The 22,638-nt window shown below is 38.0% G+C and overlaps 1 protein-coding gene across 1 annotated transcript in view; it reads left to right on the forward strand.

Moving 5' to 3' along the window:
• The window catches only part of Tmem131 (Transmembrane protein 131), a 504,583-nt gene that overhangs the window by 446,299 nt on the left and 35,646 nt on the right, over positions 1–22,638 (forward strand). Inside the window, exons 19-20 of the mRNA XM_067143255.2 lie at positions 7,476–8,647; positions 14,713–15,067. Of these exons, the coding sequence (XP_066999356.2) occupies positions 7,476–8,647; positions 14,713–15,067 (1,527 nt within the window). The remainder of the gene's footprint in view (positions 1–7,475; positions 8,648–14,712; positions 15,068–22,638) is intronic.

A 22,638-nucleotide genomic window follows, 5' to 3' on the forward strand; every position in this document is an offset into this window, starting at 1 on the left:
GGAGAAGCTGTCACTGTACAGAAAGAAAAAATTACAGGTCAAACAGTTGGTTGTATTGTAGCTGAAAAGTAAAAATGCAAGGAAGATCTGGCTACCAAAATAACGCAGGTTGGAAATAAAAAACTGTTGTACAGTATTGTTAAGAATAGAAGAACTCAAAATTAATCTCTCCAATCTGTAGAACTTCCTAACAGTGAGGTGACTAGGGATAAGACCAAAATGTTACAGGAGTTCCAAAGACGTTTTGAAACTTTGCTGAACTGTTATGAAAATGTCACTCCATTAGACGACGAACCTTATGATTCTGGCTGCACAAGTACCACTAGTCTGACATGGTTGGAAGTAGAGACAGCAATATCTAAGCTGAAAAACAACACATCAACTGGATCAGATCAATTAAGTGTTGAGACGATCAAAGCACTAGGAGAGGTAGGAGAACCGTGGATGTACAAGATACTAAATAGAATCTGGAAAGAGAATGTAATACCCAATGACTGGAAGCAAGGAGTCATCATCCCATTGTTGAACAAAGTGATAGAAAGAAATGTACCAACTACAGAGGTATAAATCTACTGTCATATGGCCTCAGAATCTACGAATCCATCCTTGAGAGCAGGATTAGAAAATATGTTGAACCTACACTTCAGGAGGAACAACATGGATTTAGACCTCATAGGTCAACTATAGACCTCTATGAGAAGTATTGGGAGAAAGATAAAACACTTATAACTGTTTTTTCTGGACATCGAGAAAGCATATGACCATGTACCACGCAGGCATATATGGGAATGTTAGAGACATGTGCCCGATGACATCATAGCACGAGTACAACGATTATATGATGAAACCAAGTGTTGTGTCCAGGTCCAGGATGGAAGGTCGGGTTGGTTCAAAACGAAGAGTGGAGTCCATCAAGGAAGTTGTCTTTCACCACGTTTCTTCATAATCATAATGGATGAAGATAAAAGCGGTTAAAAGAAAGGATCCAACAACTAATGCCCTGGTTTTTTCTGATGATGTAATGCTATGGGGTGAAACAGAAGCAGAAGTACAATCTAGACTAGATCTCTGGCATGAAGCATTTACAACATTAGGTCTCAAAATCAGCAAAACAAGGACAGTTGGCTTGGTGATGAGTAGAAACTCTCCAACTGTTCATCTAAAATTGGAGATGAGGAGATGGATATTGTAGACAACTTCCAGTATTTAGGTAGTGTTCTGTCATCAGACAATACCATACATCAAGAGATTAGCAACAGAATACAGAAAGCTTCCAAGATCAACTTGTACAAAATATATCTAGTAATGATATTGATGTATGGCCTGTAAGTAGCAACACTTACTATACCAACAAAGAGTCGTCTTCAGGCAACACAAATGAAGTTCCTCCGTTCTTGTCTGCAAAAAACAAAAATGGATAAAATAAGGAAAGTGAATATCCGGCAACAGCTTGGATTGGAAAGAAGCTTGCTGGAGACTCTAAAAGTGAAGAGATTGCAATGGTATGGTCACATGAAAAGAATGGACCTTCACAGGACTCCTCGAACATACTTTGACCACAATGTTCTTGGGAGAGACCAAGAGGAAGGCCTCGTGATGTTTGGGAAAAACAAATATTGAAGTACCTTGAAATTAGAGGTGTGAACTGGCATTGCAAATATGAGCAGCATCTGTGGATGGATAGGGAAAACTGGAGGAGGCTCGTAGACAACCGCACCCGGCTTGCTGGAGCGAAGAAATGATGATGATGATGATGATGATGATGATGATGATGATGATGATGATGATGATGATGATGGTATTTCTGTATCGGTCATGTCCGCAGTAACAAGGAAATGCACTTTTTACCTTTCCGTAATTTCTGTCTGTCTGTCTGTCTGTCTGTCTGCCTGTAAATGCATCCGAGATGACGGCTGAAGAAAATTTAATGAAAATCGGCATGTAAAGTTGGGCGATGAGCCACTACAATCTAGGCCATATATAATTTTATTCACGCTAAGTGAATTGGTAGTTTAGGGCAGGGCCTCTCAGGGTGCATGCACTGTGCACAGTGCAAAAGGCAACTTCGCTTGGTTAACCAGAGTGCAGACCCCCACACCTCAATTTTGAGCAATAGCACTGTCTCTCTCTTTCCCCACGCCTGTCTCGCTCGCTCTATCTGTCTCCCTCGTCCTCGCTTGCTCCGTAGCGCTCTAAATCCAAGCTGAGTTGGCCGAGCTTAGCCGAGTAGCCCAGAGACAAAGCATTGGTCCAAGCCAAGTCGAGTGGGACCGATGCACTGTGCACAGGAACTCTACGCCACAGCTTGCATGCATGAGTTTATTGGCGTTTGAGAGGCCCTGGTTTTGGAGAAGGCCTAAAATTTAACTCTCAAATATTTATATTATTAGTTGTCCTATCGATAAATACTACATAACTAAATTTATATAGAATTAAATTTCCGATTATTTATATCATACATTTTTATTGTACCGGCTGTGATAACAGAGATATTCATGAATTTATTGCTAAGTCCATATCAGATCCAAGCCACGAGAGAATGGGTTAACAGAATTTAATGAAAATTGGTATGTAGAGTTGGGGAATAACAAACTACAGTCTAAGCTATAAACAATTTTATTCACTGTGGGTGAAATTGTAGTTTAGGGGAAGTCGCCTAAAATTTAATTCTTAAATACCTATGTTATTGGTCGTATCGAAAAGTACTACATAACAAAAGTTGTAGAGAATACAATTTCTGATCATTTATGTTTTATTTAGTTTTACCGTACCGACTATGAAAAGAGTGGTATTTCAGAGTCAGAAGAAAACTAAATGTGAAGGTCTACAATATCAAAAGCGCATAACATTGATCAACAATAATATCACATTGACCATTGTTCGTTGTGAGATTCTTTGTCTCTTATGTTGACACTCGACTCAGATGCGATTACTGCTGCATACAGAGTATAACAGCCTGACTGAGTATTGATGGGAAATAGCTGGGGAGTTAGAAAATTTTCTTCTTTAACATGCTGTTCCTCCGGTTTATACTTTTTCTGATACTGCTGGTACATAACACACTGGTTCATCATAGTATTCCAGTTATTCGATCCCTACTCTGATGCACTGTTTGAAATGAGCAGTGTGCACACTTAAGGCAGAGGTTCACTTAGTAGTAGTAGTAGTAGTAGTAGTAGTAGTAGTAGTACCTGGTCTAGAATTACAATTTAGGCCTATTCCAAATTATAGCACCACAATTCACTAAATAACTCAGAATTCAACCCTGAAAAGAGCATTTTCTTAAGAAAAGCTTCTTCTTTTTCACCTTTATTAAATTCTATATTAATTTTATTCCAAATTAGCAGCAAAGAGGGGGTTTCTCCTCTGGCTTGGAGGAAAAATTTGCATCCAAGTCAGATAGATTTTTCTGCCGCCAGTTTAGTGAATCGAGATTTTCCAACTTATTGGGTACTCCTAGGAAACAGATTAGTAAAAGGGCATAATTTTTGCCCTGTAACTCTCCACTATTGGACCCCTCCTCTGCCCCCCTCAGAAAAGGACGAAGAGTGTTCACGGATCACGGCTTTCTGCGGCTTAGTCGTTCCAGCTCTGGAACTTTGGACTCTTAGATCAGCAGCATAGTACTGTTCGTTAAAAGTGAGAAAATGTGGTTTTTCATTTCATATGATGAATTTTAATCGTGCCATTCCTACTGACGTCATTATAATGACCTGTGTTCATTTCAGTTGGGAAAACCACTCTTTCTGAGGATGTAGAAAGGCAGGTGGAGAGTAAGTGTCTGCCATTATAATGAAAATTCCTCAGCCTGATTGTGGCTGATGGTAGGCAAGCGGGCCTATCTTCTATATTTTTTAAAAATTTGATGAAAACTAAAGTCAGTCAGTACAGCCATTCTATCCGGTCGATTTCCTTCAATTTTTTTTTAAACTGAAAGGTATTCGTGCACAGATTTGTCATCAGGCACTATAAATCACTTAACTTTCGCCTTCCTCAAATTATTTGATTTTTTTCAATTTTTTGTCTCTTTGAAGCTATCATATCTTTGGCTCTAATTGAGGTACGGAGTTCATCTTGACCTAAGAACACTCAGTGGATCAAGATCTTTCATTTCAGCTCTTAACTATTCAAATTGGTTGATTCTGAAGAAAGTTATGAGTGCACATTCAATTTGACGTCCCATTTCTTCAACATTTTTTTTCTCATTGAAGCAATTAAATCTTTCGTTCTGATTGAGGTATGCAGTTCGTTTTGGTCTAAAAACATTCAGTGGAACAAGCGCTTTCTTTTGAGGTAATAACTACTTAAATTGCTAGATTCTGAGAAAAGTTATGAGTACATTTGTCTCCATGACGAAGATCTTTCAAGGACTTTTCAACAATTTAATGATGATGATGATGATGATGCTTGTTGTTTAAAGGGGCCTAACATCGAGGTCATCGGCCCCTAATGGTACGAAATGAAATAACCTAAAGTTCAAATTAATCCACTGAACAAAATAAAATAAAAATGTCATGAAGAATGAATGGATGGATATGGACCCTACAAAAAAACAAAAAACAAACAAACAAACAAAAACAGTGGATCAGACACAAAAAAAAGGTCGTGAATAATAGTATTACTGACCAAGGGACCATTTATAAAGCACAATGATGCTTGATGTCTACAGGGATGCAAAATCCACGACGAAGGCCCAACAGAATGGTACATGTCGCAAGCTGAAAATTACAGGCCAGTAAGTTTGACATGCATTGTATGTAAGCTTTGGGAAGGCATTCTTTCTGACTATATTAGACATGTTTGTGAAATTAATAACTGGTTCGATAGAAGGCAATTCGGTTTTAGGAAAGGTTATTTCACTGAAGCTCAACTTGTAGGATTCCAGCAAGATGTAGCAGATATGTTGGATTCTGGAGGTCAAATGGACTGTATCGCGATTCACCTGTCTAAAGCATTTGATAGGGTGGATCATGGGAAACTACTGGCAAAAATGAGTGCAATTGGACTAGACAAAAGAGTGACTAAATGGGTTGCTATATTTCTAGAAAATAGATCTCAGAGAATTAGAGTAGGTGAAGCTTTATCTGACCCTGTAATAATTAAGAGGGGAATTCCTCAAGGCAGTATTATTGGACCTTTATGTTTTCTTATATATATAAATGATATGAGTAAAGGAGTGGAATCGGAGGTAAGGTTTTTTGCGGATGATGTTATTGTCTATAGAGTGATAAATAAGTTACATGATTGTGAGCAACTGCAACGTGACCTTGAAAATGTTGTGAGATGGGCAGCAGGCAATGGTATGTTGATAAAAGTGGTATTTGATGCCTCGGCGAAAACATCACTCGGGAGATCACTCAATGACAAGCTCGTGACAGGACCTAATTTACAGTAAGATCTTTTTCACATTGTTCTTAGATTTCGCAGCCATAAGTACGTCATGACGGCAGATGTGGAAAAGATGTTTCGGCAAATCCTCATCCATCCTGAAGATCGAGCACTACAGCAGATTTTATGGAAAGAGGAATCTTCAGCCCCTGTGAGGATTTATCAGTTGAATACAGTAACATATGGAACAGCACCAGCACCTTACCAGCACCTTGCCTAAATGAATTGGCTACTCTTCATGAAAATGAATTTGCAGCAGCATCAAAGGCTATTCGCAATGATTTTTATATGGGTGACTGTTTAAGAGGAGGAGACAATCTGGAGTGAGTGTACAATTGTTTTGGGATGGATCAACACAGAGCCAAGGCTGCTGAAGACATTTGGCAAACAGGATTGCAAAGATTCAAGAAGCCACTGATGCAACCACCTGGAAGCATGTTCCTTGGACTGAAAATCCAGCTGATCTTCTCTCAAGAGGAATTACTTCAGTAGAACTTGGAAGACAATACGCTTTGGTGGAGTGGACCTTCTTGGCTTTGCACGCGACGTCAACAACCAGAGCATTCAGAAGAATTTGAATCAGAACTACCAGAGCTAAAGGTCACAGCAGTTACGTTGACAGCAAGATCAACCAGCATTCTACTGAATAAATTCTCGTCATTTCCGAAGTTATGCCATATAGTAGCATATTGCCAAAGATTCATTTATAATTGCAGGTAGTCAGATGGACACATTAGAAGCATTCCCTCAAGTACTACATTGCTTAATTAATAATCAAGACCTAAAGTCACTCAGTCCGTTTCTGGATAGTGACGGATTGATTAAGGTTGGAGAAAGGCTTCGTTTTTTGGAGCTAACATCAGAAAGTGTCTCGATTATGCAACCTGTGCAAAGTGATTTGTTGAGAGAACCCAATAACCGCTTGTCACATTGGCAGCATTTGTGGAAAATTTGCAGTGTGGCAGAAATGGCAATGAGAATACTTGCAAGAATTGCAAAAATGCGTCAAGTGGCACGGTACCAATCGACATGTTGATGTTGATTCTTTGGTGCTGTTGATTGAGGACAAAATCCCTCCTCTAGAGTGGCCTAGGGGTAGGATAGTTCAAGTTCACCCTGGACGAGATGGTGAGGTGAGGGTTGTCACCGTTCGGACGGCTAGTAGAACTTTCACCCGAAGCGTCAAGAAGATATGCCCTCTTCCCATTGAAAGGGATGACAAGGAGAATGGAATTAAAGATTTTCTGTGATATTTATAACGTTGTGATATTTTTCATCAAAGATATAATTTCAATATTTCTTTCTTTTAATCATAAAAATATATATGTATAAAGTTTTGTATTAATGCATATGATAAAAATATTTAAGTATTTTTACAATAGGTATAAGGTATAAGATTACAATAGTTAGTTGAAAGAACTCCTTTCAAGGGGGGGTAAAGTGTTATGACGAGACTTTTAATTTTTATGAATTCATTTTGTTAATTGAAGTTAGCACTTTCCGAGCCTATTTCCGATTGATCAGATGATTTGTATTGTTAAAAATTGTTACCCATGCAGCAGTCATATTCATCATCAAATTATGAGATATCACATAATTAAGACATATCAAGTTCAATTAAGTATTGAATGCACAAGTTCCTTTACATCAAAATCAATCAAAAACAAGTATTGATAACTGAGGAGATGGAAGAGCAGGTTTGGAAGGGGAATAGTTCTAAGATTATAAAGTACCAGTAACAAGGACAGAAATTGAATCTTCCTTAAGGTATTAAGCTAAACAATGTTGACTCATAACTCTTGTTTCCTTCATGTTGATTTTTGAAAGGGAACCTATTGCAGCTTACATTTACGTAAATCAGATTTTTCATTTTGTTTCTTTCTTTACAACCAAAAGAATTATGTGACATTTATTACAGGTCCAAAGGATGTTATTTGTTTTCATAGATAAGAAATAGTTACCATATATTTATGATATTATGACCATTTGCTCTGTTGTATCAGTTATAAAAAATAAGGTTCTATTTTATTTTGATTGCTGTTAATCATCTTCATTGCTATAATTTTCTTGTATTTTTATTGTTCTAGGAGAAAAACAACGAAAATTTCCTGTGCCAAATTTAACTGTGAAGAGATCATTCACAGCAAGAAACACTGGGGAGCTTCCACTGTATGTGGGTGGATTTTATGTCAATGGTCTGCCTTGTGAAGGCTATGGATTTAGAATTCTCAACTGTGTATCCTTCCAGTTGCCACCCAATGGTACACGCAAAATAGACATTGCATTCACTCCAGATTTTACTCTTGCTCGTATCCAGCGAACCCTCACCATTGATACAAGTCTTGGTTTTGGTGTAAATTATAGTGTCATTGCTACATTACCTCCTTTCCTCTTGGCATCCTGTTCCATTGTTTTGGGACGCCCATCTTGGGAACCTCTTCTCTATTATTCAGCTGTCAGTTTTATGATATTTCTACTTTTTTGTGTTCTGGCCGCAGCATTTTTGGAGTCAGATCGCATTTTGAAGTGTGCCTTTTTGGCAATGGCAAAAGATAAAGCCATGCGATCCTCATCTGATCCTAAACCAATGACTCCCACTATGCAAAAGAATGGTGAAAGTACTAAAGTAGGTTGTGGAAAAGCAGATATTTCAATGGACTGGAATCCTAATAATGCATCAGTACTAACAGGCCATGATAAACGTAGCAGAGATGTAAATAATTCAATAAACAATTCCAATCACCATTATCATAAAAGTAATGGCTGGACTCCAATAGATGAAAAACATTCACCTGCAGAGATGGAATTAAAAGAAAGATGTTCTAGTACAAAATATGATGAATCAGAAGTAGTATATTCTAGTAATTCAACTCCTTTAATGTCTGTAAAAAACAAAAAGAAACTTGCAAAACGGAATAGTAACAACAGTGATAATTCATCATTGTCTGAACATATACAAGAGACTGTTGCTTCAAAAAAGGGCTGGGGTAGTCTGTTGTCAAGGTCCAGTAATTGTGTATCCAATCAGACTGGAAAAGCAAAATTAAATTTGACTGAAAATAAAATAGCTTCTCCAATGAGGCATATACAGGAGACTGATTGTCCAAACAAGAAAGCATTGGAGATCCCCAAAGAGGGGAAGAGAATTATTCATAGTAGTAAAAGAAATAATAAACATAATTCTGAGGCTGTTGTTTGTTCAGAAGAGGAAACATCGTCCACAACAACAGAAAGTTCTAATAATGAGGACATGGACAAGGTTCGTTTCATTTCATTTTTACCTTTCTTAGTTTAAGATTAAATAATACATTACATATTTTAAAATATTTATGCTGATGTTGGGATAGTTGTTTTGTATGCTACCATATTGTCTCATATAGGATAAAATTGACATTATGGAACTGCCAATAATGTGTACTTACATAAAAATCAAACTGAATAACCGGAAGAACAAGAAGAAATAGATGTAGTAGAACAGGGTTTAAGGAAAGAGCCTGTTTATGCGAAGATGACAGCCAGGCTTATTTAAACAGCCCCACGTTCTGAAACCTTCGTGAGAGTCTGTTGGTACATGGATGTTGAAGAAATCCATTTATTTCACTCAGTCATTGTAAAGGTCATGAACCCTTTTGGATGGTCAATAAAAGTCATCAAAGTGTAACTTTAAGTTATAATAAATGATTGATGGTTCTACTGTGGATTTTCAACTCTCTGCCATTGTGAAGGGACGGCTCAACATCTAAGACATGATGTTTGTGCAGTTAATACTAACATATTATAACACAGTGTAATAATAATAATAATAATAATAATAATAATAATAATAATAATAATAATAATAATAATAATAATAATAATAATAATAATAATGTTATTGGCTTTACGTCCTACTAACTACTATTATGGTTTTCGGAGACGCTGAGGTGCTGAAATTTAGTCCCACAGGAGTTCTTTTACATACCAGTAAATCTACCGACACGAGACTAATGTGTTTGAGCACCTTCAAATACCATCGGACTGGGCCAGGGTTGAACCTGCCAGGTTGGGGTCAGAAAGCCAGTGCCTCAAGCGTCTGAGCCACTCAGCCCGGTGGTGTAACAGTTAGATGACATATTCCTCTCACATACAAGAAGAAATTATGCGATATGGATCCAGGAACGCTTTATTTCCATGTCGAGAGTCATTTTCTACAACTCTACATAGTACATTAATCATGGGAAACGCACAGAAACAGAACGTACCGGCATACCACATGAAACTCCTTTTACATGGAATGTTCAAAATGCCCTCTGTTAGCATTAATACATGCATCAGTCTGCCATGGCATTGAATCCTGGATGCACTGATGTATCCCTGGAGTATTGCATGTGGTTTCGCAGCCTTCCGCAATATGGGCATGTAGACTTTCTGCATCTTGTACTGGGATTCAGTATGCAAGAGCTTTGAAATGCCCCCCAAATAAAAGTCTAGTAGGTTTAGGGCTGCAGAGCATGGAGGTCAGCTGTTATGGAATCTGTTATTTAGAAGCCGACAGTCATTAACCTTTTCCATCCCATGCCCGAGTTAACTCGGATGTCAGCATCTTTCCTGCTGTCCCAAACACGACTTAACTCGAATTTCAAGCACTGCACTCTTCTCCACTTCCGAGTCCAGTCTGACGCTGTAATTTTGTAGTTCACATGCTCTGTTCAGACAACGGACAATTCCTAAATTGCCTTACCGTATTTTGACAATAATTATGTGCCTTGTGCTTTTCTTTCACAGCTGTCTTGTGAGATTAGTGCGCAGAAGTGTAAAGAAAGCATGAAGGAAGATTTTATTTTAGAAATGTTACAGAATAATGATGAGCCTGGCTTTTATGAGTATAATGAAGACAAGTTGTGGTAGAACAAGCTGTGAACATTTGTCAAGTTCTGGTAAAAGTGCCAAGAGAACACTATTGCTAATGTTGTCATACCATGACTGTCCAGTAGCTAATAAAAGTTATTTTTAGCCTATTTCAACCATCGTCAAAACATCAAGAAAAATCTGGTATGGGACATGCATAAGGATTAAAAAACTTGGGAGTGAAAAGGTTAAGACTGAAATGAGGAGGACCTCCTTCGTGCATGAAATGTGTTTCGTTGCACTTGTAAAGGTACATCTTCTAGCAGAACAGGTAGTGTATTCTCTAAGAAAGCATGGTGGAGGAACAGTCAACAACAATACCGGCCCAAACATTGACTGAAAATCTTTGTTGATGATTTGCTTTAATGGTTGAGAATTCACATCAGCCCATACATGCTGATTTTGAAATAATCTGATCACATTGAAATTACTGCTGATGTGTGAACAGCACAGTTGCACTAAAATCAGGATTGACACATTGTTGAATAAACCATTCACAGAAGTGTACCTGTGTAGAAAATTCAGCTGCAGATAATGCCTGCACATGCTGTAAATGGTATGGATACAGCAGGTTCTAATTTATCAGTTGCCAGTCAGTCATGTGGTCAACACTACTTCTGCAGCTAATTGTCTTACACTGATAGTGGGGTCATCGTCAACTGCATGAAGAATTGCCTCCTCCGGTAGTGGTGTCCTCGTCCTTCTAGGACTCCCCCAGTCGTGAGTAGGAGGCTTAAATGCCCCATGCTCCCCAAGACTGCGGTCAGTTGCTTCAAACGTCGTGTGGTCGGGGCACCTTCGTTCTGGAAATATGATCCTTATGCGGAGCCATACATCAAATGGACATATGCCAACTCAGTATTTGTGTACAGTTCCATTGCACTGAACCAGAAACCAAGTCTGTGATGAACACTAGTAAACAGCTGCTTGCCAGGTCCATAATGAACACTAACCAGTTGATGCTACATGTTGTAAGGCAATGAAGTGGGTTGCATATCAACACAAGCAATCACGTGAGTCACATGTCAATGTTACTTTCAGTCAAATGAAACATGACACATTGGCATTGAACCTAGGAATTACAACTTAACCGGACGTAACCAAGAGACCATATCCAATACTCCAGCAATTCATCAGCACATCCGGGATTCATTGCGATGGTAGATTGATCCATATATCAATGCCAATGGAGGGCATTTTGAACATTCCATGTTAGAAAGAGTTTCATGTGGTATTTTGGTACGTTCTGTTCCTGTGTGTTTCCCATATTGATCTAAAATGAGTTATAGAAAATGGGTATAACATGGAAATAAAGTGTTTCTGGTCCCATGTCCATATAATGTTTGTCTATGTTTGAGGAATGTGTCCTGAAAGTTTGGCTAGTTTCTGTTCTTTAACAAACCTTTGAATGTGTTCCGAGTTTTGCCAGCTATTTTCATTGGAAGGCAGTATTTCTGAATTTAAAAAAGATAATAAATGGTGAACACATGACTTTTAGGCCTATGTATAAAGTAAGTACAGTCAGTTTTAGTTACTCTTTTATCACATCATTCGTTTCATTTCTTTAACTCCTCTGATGAGGTTGACATCAGGAAGGGCATCTAGTCATTAAAACTTGCTACGAAGATTCGTCTCACTTCATACTCGAACCCGAAGAGAAAAGGGATAAGGGTATCTTATTATTGTATTATGCAATATTAATCAAAGTAACTTAATGGCCAGTCATTTGTGTCTGTCAGTTGAGCAGTAGGCCTACCACACAGTAAACCTAATCACTGCTTTCATGTGAATTATCATCTTTTGCCACCCACTTTCCTTCCACTGGCTTGTCATCATTTCGAATGACATTATCTTCACTGCCATCTCATCAACCATGCACTTCCATCGAAAGCATTCAAGATCCAGTCTTTTTGAAACTTTTAAAAATAGTTTCGTTCTGGTCTATAGAGTCCAAAAATGAGAATCTATTCGCAGATGCTTTCTGCAGATGGTATCTGTTATTCCCAGTTGGTGTATGTATAGCAGAAGCCACCCCTTTCGAATAAAGCCGTGCTATAGGAAGCGTGCTAACACACCAGCTGATAACTAGCATATGTAACGAGTTGTACTTCCAAATGTAATACATAGTAACTGGAAGAATTCTTGGGTGACTGTGGCTGTTAAAAGCCAGACCATTATTTTTATGTATATTTCATGCTTGTTCTCTACATTTATCACATCAGGATTTACCTAAACAACTGTAATTGAGATGAGAGACTGCATCATTTAAGTTAGGTATGCTATCGAGTGCCCAGACAACGCTAAAAGTTCCATGACGGAAAGAATAAAAATAAACAACAGGAAAGCTTGCCACATTTATGGATATCTACTGATGTGGCGGTAATGCGTATTAATATCAATGTTTAATTTCATACGTTTGTTGTCTCCCATTTTTTAAATTAACTCATAGAATGTTTTGTTTGGCGTATCCTAAAATTGTGAAAGTAGTTAGTGTGGATGTGAAATCAATACCATTATTATTATTATTATTATTATTATTATTATTATTATTATTATTATTATTATTGTTGTTGTTCTTCTTCTTCTTCTTCTTCTTCTTCTTCTTCTTCATTTATTTATTTATTTATTTATTTATTTATTTATTTGTTAGGTTGGCGAGTTAAGCAATCGTTATGATTGGATTGTTTTTATCACATTTTAAATTTACTTCTCTCCATAACTTAATATATATTGGCTCAAGTTACAAGATATTAAACGATCACTTTGTTAATGATCTTGCCTGCTATATTAATAGCAAGAACCTTGAATATTTCTCAACAAAAGTAAACTTGTTTCCTCATATCGAGGCAGTGGAGCTCTTAGACATGGCTCCAGTGGAGGGGAGTTGCATGTACCATTTTTACCGCGTATTAACCTCCTGCCATTCTTAAATCTCTGGCAGTACAGTACCGGGAATCAAACTCAGGCCCCCGAGAATGGCAGCTAATTGTGCTAACCATTACGCTGGCGGACATTAACTACAAAACACGGACATATAACATGACTGATGCGTGCTAGCATTGCGTGTGTTGGACATGAAACTATTCACCTATTTGTGCGACGTTATCAGAGCTGCACTAGGCCCATGCTACGGAGGCGGACATTTCTCAACTACAAAACATAGATGCACCGCATGACTTTAACACGTGTTTGCATTGCGCGAGTTTTGTGGACGAAACTATTCACAAATTTGTGTGATGTCATCGGAGCTGCAGTAAGGCTTGTATATGCTTCGAAGTGGAATCATTGTTCTTCTCTGACAAATTACGTTGGGGGGTCTTGTATGCGAGGTTTATTTTTTTCATTTTCTTTGTCTCAGAAAAGCCACAGGAGTCTAATACACGAGTAAACACGGTATATCAGACTAATTAACAAGTCCTGAGGGACTGGAATTAATGCTCCATGAACTTGCATAGTAAAACAAAAATTATGAGTGTGAAGGCTGAGTGAAGAACATTCGTGTCACCAATGGGAATCAAGTGTTTGAAACTGTTGAAGAATACATATGCCTGGGACAAAGCATTAAAGAAGAGGTGGGGGATAACAAGACAGCTAAGATCACCAGACCAGCCGACTGACTTGGACAGTTTTTAGCAGGCTCAGCTTCAATGCAAAATTTGCAGGCACTGATGAACCTCTAGCATAAAGTGTACAACTTATGGATTCTACCAGTTGCAGCGTATGAGCTTAAATTTGTTACTTTCTTCATGAGCAGCATGAACCTCTTGCGAGTCTGTGTAAGAATAATTGAGTGCTCTAAGGTTGGAATCAGTGTGAGAGAACAAGTCTGAAATAAGGTGATTAGGAGGAAGATTCGAGTCTCCAATGTAGTTGAGCTAGTGGGCAAGACTGAAGAGGTGGTGGGAAGGCATCATTGTGAGGAACCTCAGAATGGACTAAGCTTCTGTTGGAACGGAGATCACAGGAGTCATGAATGTTAGCAAATCACTTATTAGATGTATGGACAACCTCCAGTGCTACTCAGGAAGCAGCTGAATTCCCATTGCCTAGCAGAGGTTGGTATGGAAAGGAAAGGAAGAAGCATATGTTCTGGTGTGGTCACTAACAGGCTAAAAGAAGAATTCTTCATAAGTTTCAGTATTTTTCAAAATTTTCCTTCATTAATTATGCAGAATCAAATGAGGATTAGTGTGTACTTTTGAATTAAGTTTTATTTGTGGAATTTAATTATTACCTTATTGGCTTTGTATTAATTTCTATTTTATTTTCATTGCACTGAAGATATTCCTAGTTTATGTAATTTTCTAATGGTATGTTAAGTGATGTTCTGCATAGCTAAAAAACATGTATTGTTTAATCATTTAGAAATCAATCATTTATGTGTTTTTTAAATTTATTTCTTCTTCAAAAATAAATGTTTTTTTTTTAATGTTCTAGGAACGAGATAGTTTAAATTCCAACATGAGAGAACATAAAAATACTCCTAAGAAAGATAAAGGAAAGTCACTAGACTACCGAGACAGCTATGAAGGAGATTGTGATGATGATGATTATGAGCAAGAAGGTCACAAAAAGAAAGAATTTTCAACAAGGTGGAAGTCTAGTTACAAGCTTTCTCTAGGAAAGCAGATTTCACCCATCACAGAAAAACCTATCAATAATGAAGTACCTAAACCTCCTAGCCTGGAACTTCCATATAAGTTAAAATCATCAAAAAATACAAATAGGGAGCGCAAAGAAAAGAACGTACTTAAGCGACGCTCTGCAGAAAAAAAGGATAGTGTTACAAAAGGTAGGCCATGGTATATTTTTTATCCTTTGAGTAAACAGCTTTCTACATTGTATGAATTTGCTGTTCTAACGTTACTGAACGTTGCTTTCAATGTTTTCCTCCCCTTGTCCTACCCAGCGCTCCATCTCCTGTTGGAAGGAATGCTACAGATTGTCTGTATATAGGTTGCACAGCTGATCTATCATTATCTATCTTCACTATATCTACAGACTCAAACCAGGTTCCTTCTTGCTCACATTTAAACTTTGGAAACAAATATAGTCACACAGGGATAGGTGTGGTGAAAATGATGGATGTTCCAACACAGGATTTTATCCTTCATCGAAATGTCTCGATAGGCAGTGATTGTATGCTGGCACATTTTACCTTGATGAATAAATCGTGAGCATTTCAGGTTGTCATTTTCTCACTCGTCTCAAAGGGTTGTCAAAACATTCTTGTATTAGGCTAGTAATCTGATCTTCAAGTACCCAATCATATTGGAAATAATGTTTACAGTGGTTTTACGGATGTTAGTATGGAACCTCGCTTCTCTATTTTTGGAGGGACCACAGTGGAGGGAGTACAATATGGGAAACCGGAAAATCCGGGAACAAATTAAAACCGTAAACAGTTTGGCTTTACTTCAGAGTAATGTAATACAGTATATATATCATTTTAATTGTACAATAACTCCTCCATAAAATACATTAGTTAAAAACTTTATATTTTAAATTTATTTTTACAGGGTAACTTCCTCACTTTCCCGTAAAAACGTCCTTCAGGTCACCAACTTTCATCAGCCAAGCTTATCGAATTATATTCTGCTAAGTAAATTATCTGAATTATATTAATATCTAAGAAATTTAAAACCACATCTGAGACTCCAGTTTCACCATTGCTGCAAAATTCGCTCACAGAAAGAGTGTATCGGAGTAATTATGCCGATCGGGAAAACGACATTTTGACGTCTTGACAATGACAGGCAGCAAGGAGAATTGCATTATTTATTAGTGAGAGATGAGTAGTACCAACAGTTTTTAAATCACACTCTGTTTTTATTAGTCCTAAGTTCAGTGATGCTCGTCTAAGTTTATTAAAAAATGTGTAATAATAATATCCTGTTCTAAGAGGCAGATTGTTAAAAACCAACACAGAAACTGGGACACAGAATGGTTCATGGACACCCACTAATTGATGCCTTTCAGCACAATTACACTGCATGGTACAGTACAGTATGATGTTGACGCTCTGCTTTTGAAGCAGAGGTTATGTAAACATTACAGGTACCCAGAGTTGTGTACCCTATTCCATGCTTTAGAGCAAGCAAAGGAAAACGCATGATGTGATGATTACTCAGTCATCTGTATGCAGTCGAATACAGCACAGTATGCTGCAAGTTAAGAAGGTATAAATGCTAGGAGAATGTAAGTTAGTGAGTGGATGAATGTGTTCACATTATTTTACAGTACAGTGTAATTTTCTCTCTCTCTCTCTCTCTCTCTCTCTCCTACACGTTATTATCAGTAGCTCAGTTTACGATACCCTGACAAGTCCTCCTCCCTCCCTCCCCCCCGTCCACGTGGTTGTTTCCTGTCTCGTTGTGAAGCTTTGTGAAATGGGCAGTTTGAATGCACAGCAACATAATTGTCATAGAACTCGCACAGATGAAGCTGATGAGTTTGCTGTTCTCACTGCTGCAACAGTTAATCCACATGTCGTCAGACGCCAGCTTGAAACTGAAATTGTCATTCCAGAAATGACAGCACATCGCATTCTTGAGCGTTGTACATTCCATTCCTATCATGAACACTCACTCCAAGAATTGCACAAGAATGATTTGCAGAATCTTGCAGAGTTCTGTCAATGAAGACAGCATCAAATTAGTGCCAACCTGATCCCTTTATCAGATGTTATTTTTACCTGTGAATCTTCATTCTCAAACTCAGGCCAAGTAAATGCAGAGAACATGCATTATTGGGCTGTTGAGAACCCATGATAGTGTCAACTGGCAGACTATCAGCATCAATGGAGAATTAACATCTGGTGTGTGATGGTTGCCAATAATGTCACCTTATGTCGTGAATGGTGTGACCAAAACTGCTGGGTAGTATGCCACTTTTATACAAACAATTATTCCTGGTCTTCCGGAGGAGATAACTCTATAGAACAGAATGATAATGCGGTACCAGCACATAATTCTGTGTATGCATGTCGTGTTCTGAACTGAAAATATCTTGGTAGGCAGATTGGTCATGGAGGACCAGTAAAGTGGCCTGCTTGATCTCTAGACCTTGACCCGATGGACTTCTTTCTTTCTTTCTTTCTTTCTTTCTTTCTTTCTTTGGGGATACCTCAAGGGTGCTGTCTATCAAGATATTCCAATAACTTCATAAATCATGCAAGAACATATTGTGCGTGTTTGTAATGCTCCTCAGCAGACAGCATGGGGAGAATCTGGGTTGTCATTCAGCCAGCAACTGAACTTGTATACTGTATAGCTGCCATTGGTCACCGCTTTGAACATCTAATGAATGTTCTACCCTTCACAGCACCCATATGTAAAGTACTATAAAAGGCACTAGAAACCCCACTTCTTATATCATATTTAATGCTCATGTTATGAAATTCATATATGGTGATTAATTTTTGAATAGGCCATGATGATCTTCATTGAACTTTTGACCAACAAATATTAGTGATGTTAGTACTTATATCTCACTAATAAATACTGTTATGAGGCTTACTCTGAGGAGTATTATTTCCCCCTTCAAGTTGTACAACTTTTGTATGTAACAGTTTTTCATTTGGAGCTCCACTATGTAGTTGTTGTGGGTGATCATGATGATAAATGGGACACCCCTTAGGCAAATTATAAGTAATTTCAGTATGTTCAAAGAAGCAGGTAAATATGAAAATCTTTTATTAGGTGTGGGTTACTGAAGTCACACCCTAATTTGTAAACCATGGAATCAGGATATCAGTTATTATGGAATGAGAGTGGGCATCTTGGACATATTTTGAGTCATGACCCTCTTTATGCTCACTGGGACTATGTGTAAGTAAAGTAGCATCGTGCTTCACAGAATTTTTACCAAGCACTCTCAGAATGTTTTAAGCAAGCCTCAGGCCTATGGGATTAACAGAGTCTCACTTCCATTGGACAGGCAAGGGGCTTCTTGGAAACAACTTGGTGAATGAAATTGAATTCGATAAAGAGCTATCAATATTAATGGAGCTTATGGAAGAAAGAAGGTAGAACTGGCAGAGTCAGCAATGAGGATTCATCTGGATGTGTTAGGAGTTAATGACATTCGGATAAGGGGAGATTACGAAGAAGAGATAGGAAATTATAAAGTATTCTTAAGAGGTATTAAAAAGGAATGGGCAGGGTGTGGGGTAGGACTGTTCATCAAGAATACTATTGCACGTGACATAGTTTCTGCTAGGCACATATATGAGCAAATGGTATGGCTAGATTTGGCATTTGGAGGAATTAGGACGAGAATTATCTCAGTATATTCACCATGTGAGGGTGCAGATGAAGGTGAAGTTGACAAATCTTATGAAACACTGAGTGACTTCGTAGTCAGGGTCAATAGCAAGGATAGGCTTGTGCTAATGGGTGATTGCAACATGAGAGTTGAAAACAGAACTGAAAGATATGAAAAGGTGATGGGTGAATATGGGGAAGATATGGAGGCTAATAGGAATTGGAAAAATTTACTGGACTCCTGTGCTGCTTTGGGAATTAGCAGTTATGAATGCATTCTTCAAGCTTCACATGGGAGGGTAGGGGCACCAGATATCATTATAGACTATATCATCATTGTGCCTAGAAAAAATGCTATGTGATATTTCAGCTTAGAACTCTGACCAGAGAGGTTCTGTCATCTAAGGTTCAGTATTTCATGAAGCTCCTCAATGAATTTTTGTTCTAAGTGATACATATGCTACGGGTCAGTATTTTCCTCTCAGCATTGTCACATAATTGTATTTTGAGGTGCAATGATGATATCGTATGTTATATCATAAGTTAGAAGTAACAGACGTAAAAGTAGCAAGAATGATCTCTGGTACAAACAGGTGGGAGCAGTGGCAAGGGCATACTCAGAATGAGGAGATAAGGCCTAAATTAGGATTGAACTTGATTGATGAAGCTGTACGCATAACCCAGCTTCAGTGATGGGATCATGTGAAGTGAATAGAGGGGGATAGATTACCTAGGAGATTTGTGGACTTGGTCATGGATGGTAAGAGAAGTAGAGGGAGACCAAGACGATGATGGTAAGACTCAGTTTGTAATGCCTCAAACTAAACAAGACCACGGAGCTAGTTACAAATAGAGGATTGTGGTGGAGTAATAAAGTCACAGAGGCTTGCAGACTGAATGCTGAAAGGCATAATAGCCTGTAATGAAGTATGCATACATGTACACCGCCCTCCAGAAAAAGTGAAACACTTGATATTTTAAGAATATTCTGAGTTTAAGTTGGCAAAATTTATTTCTATTTTCAAAACATCCTTACAGAATAAAATAATTTTTCCATACCCATTCCAAAGACATCAATGCTCAAAAAATTGTGAGTTAAGGTACGGTTTTTGAATTAAAAGCAGCAGAATCTGACATTTTCTGATTACAGAAATTATTGATTTTAATTATGTAAGTTTAAGGAAATGTACTGGAAACTTGTTGGATGTTGATAACGTGATCAATAGGAGGTATTGCCACTCCTGGCTGTACTTACTGCTGCTGGTCTTTTGGGCATGTTCCTCAATAAACCACAGATGTCTTTCTGTGGTACGTTCTCCCATTTATCTTGCACCATCACCTTTATTTCAGCCAGATTATTGAAAACTTGGCACCGAAGACGATGACTGATCATGTCCCGCAAATGCTCAATAGGGTTGAGGTCTGGACACCTGGTTGGCCGGTCCAGAGTGGGAATGTTGACCACTTGAAGAAACTCTGTGACACACTAAGCAGCATGTGGCCTTGCATTATTGTGCATAAGCACAAAGTTTTCATTCAAAGCGAATGTAAATGTCATTACATGATTAATGAAAAATTTCTTCAATGTACCTGTGTACCGTGACTGAGCCATTCTGAATGAGTACAAAATCCATATGGTTATCTGAAGTGACATCAGGTTGAATCTGGACTTGTCACTGAAGAGCACATGTCCCTACTGATCCTCAGGTCAGTGTACATGCATCTGCGCAAAATGAAGATGGTCTCTGTGGCGTTGAGGCAAAAGTGTTGATAACGTGATCAATAGGAGGTATTGCCCTCTGGCTGGCTTTCTAGAGTTAAAATTTGCTTCATGGAGCCTCCTTCTGTTTGTTTTCACTCACAGCTACGTTGTGGACTTGCATCAGACTGCTCCAAGCCTGAACAGCTTTTATTTGGATCCCCTCTATCTCATTGCGATGTGGGGGCCAAGTATTCAGTCGCATATAAAGCTTCAGCACATACTACTGTGGTATAGTAACAGTATTTGGCCTACCTAGAGATTGATTTGGACTGATGTGGGCTTGCAGAAGTGAAAAGCTGTTTCCATGTGTTTAGCCAAATATTTCCGGGCTTCTTTCTCTGACCCGTTAACCCATTCCAGTCTGGGCCTTAATATCCCTAACAAACGTTTTGGACTGGGCATTTTTAAGGATTTTTAAAACATTATATCTCTGTACCTGTAGGAGATATTTGCATGATTCTTTTTTCTTTGTGCTTGTTTGAGAATCTAATTTTGAAAAATGCTGTTTGTATCATGTCAGCTATCACTTGAGATTTTAAAATTGTTTATGCATTATACCATGTTTTGCGAATGGAGGAAAGGTCTGACGGATAACTAAGCAAGTACAGTTTTCTGAAATACTGTTATATTTACCCTATTTTGCTAATGTAAAATGTGCATTGCAATTACATAACGACAATAATGAGCACGATATAAAAATAAGAATTTTTCAATAATAATAATAATAATAATAATAATAATAATAATAATAATAATAATAATAATAATAATTACAATAATGAAAATGGGAGCTCTTATGAAATTTTATTTTAATTGATAAATTTTGTCAAAAGTTACCCAAATGTAAAATTATTGTTCTATTTACCACAAAAGACTTCTGGGAAAGAGAAAATACAGTCTTCTAAACAGACAACTTTACTAATATGTAGACAATCTTACCTATTCAGGCAAATATGAAATACGCTGGAACATGCGCTAGGCAGTAAAACGAACTCCAATCATAATGAAATGTAAGAAGTTGTTTCAAATTCATATGTCAATAATATGTTCATTTGCGCATAAATTTATAATATATCATGCCTTAGAGCTCACTGAGTGACAACATCTACTGATGCATGCTGACTTAGACATATAATACTGCCATCTGCTTAAATACTCTCGTAACTAATACATGAAGAAACACGATGTAACCACCAGAATGCGTGCATAGCTCGTTCTCGATTTTTAGTGAATTGTCAAACCTGACTACGGGCTATGCCCGCAGCGCGGCCTGAACGTAATTTTGGCCGCTCCGAGGTATGCTCGCAGTTAGACCGGAAAGAGTTGAAGAAAATTATTTCTCCAAGATACTTACATAAAATGATTGCAGCATTTTATTTTCCATATTAGGTATTGAGAAACGGAGTGGTATTATGATAGACATCATTCATTTACTTTAGCTTTTTCGAAAGTTATTTGGAGGCATACAGCTTCAGCTACTCCTTGTAAAATTTCGATCTGGAGGCAGGCAGTGTTGAGGTCATCTCCTATTATGGGACGTCATCTGCAAAAGCAAGCCAATCGATGTTTACTGCTTTTGATCCATGCCCAGCCTAATCCTACTCAAGGATGACCTTTACAAGAACAGAGTTGAAAAGAATGGGTGAGAGTTCATCACCATGATGAACACTGATCTTAATTTCAAAGGATGTAGAGATTTCCTCCATAAATTTTTCTTGTGATCAGTTGTGTGTTAGAGTTTGTTTGATGATTGAACAAGACTTGTTAAAGTAGTTAAGTTCAGATTTGGAATTGAGGTAAAAATCATATCGTTAAGATATCTTCTCATAGGGTAAGTGTCTCTTGAGTTCCAAGAATGTTGACAGTGTGTTTGTCCAGAACTTTTGTGAGCTCAATCTTTTTGGCCAACTCTAGGAAGGGTTATATAAAAGCTCTGTTGGCTCCTGATTTTTTGAGATGAGACCACTTCGATTGTTCCTTAATGTTCGTACTAGTTGTAGCACCCCTCAGAATCCAATCAGTGCACTGTGGCCTTGGATTCCCTCATAGAGTTTACCGGCTTAGGTATCATTTTCATTTTGTACTTTTTCCATAATTCTGGATCAAGTGTTCAGAAGGTAATGGAGGGAGCTAGGCTGCCATGATGCATAGTCATGGAGCTGAGGTTTGATTTTGGAGTTCTCTTCTCTTGGGCTTCATCTGTCTGAAGCCATTGGTTGCTTCAGGGAGTCAACACTGCATTGAGATTCTGTCTGTATGGTCTACCTTATTACTGAAGATGGTTTTCCATGGTTTCCCCATTTTCACACCAGGCAAATGCTGGGGCTGTACCTTAAA

This window comes from Anabrus simplex, chromosome 3 (genome assembly GCF_040414725.1).
Source record: "Anabrus simplex isolate iqAnaSimp1 chromosome 3, ASM4041472v1, whole genome shotgun sequence".
Taxonomy (NCBI): domain Eukaryota; kingdom Metazoa; phylum Arthropoda; class Insecta; order Orthoptera; family Tettigoniidae; genus Anabrus; species Anabrus simplex.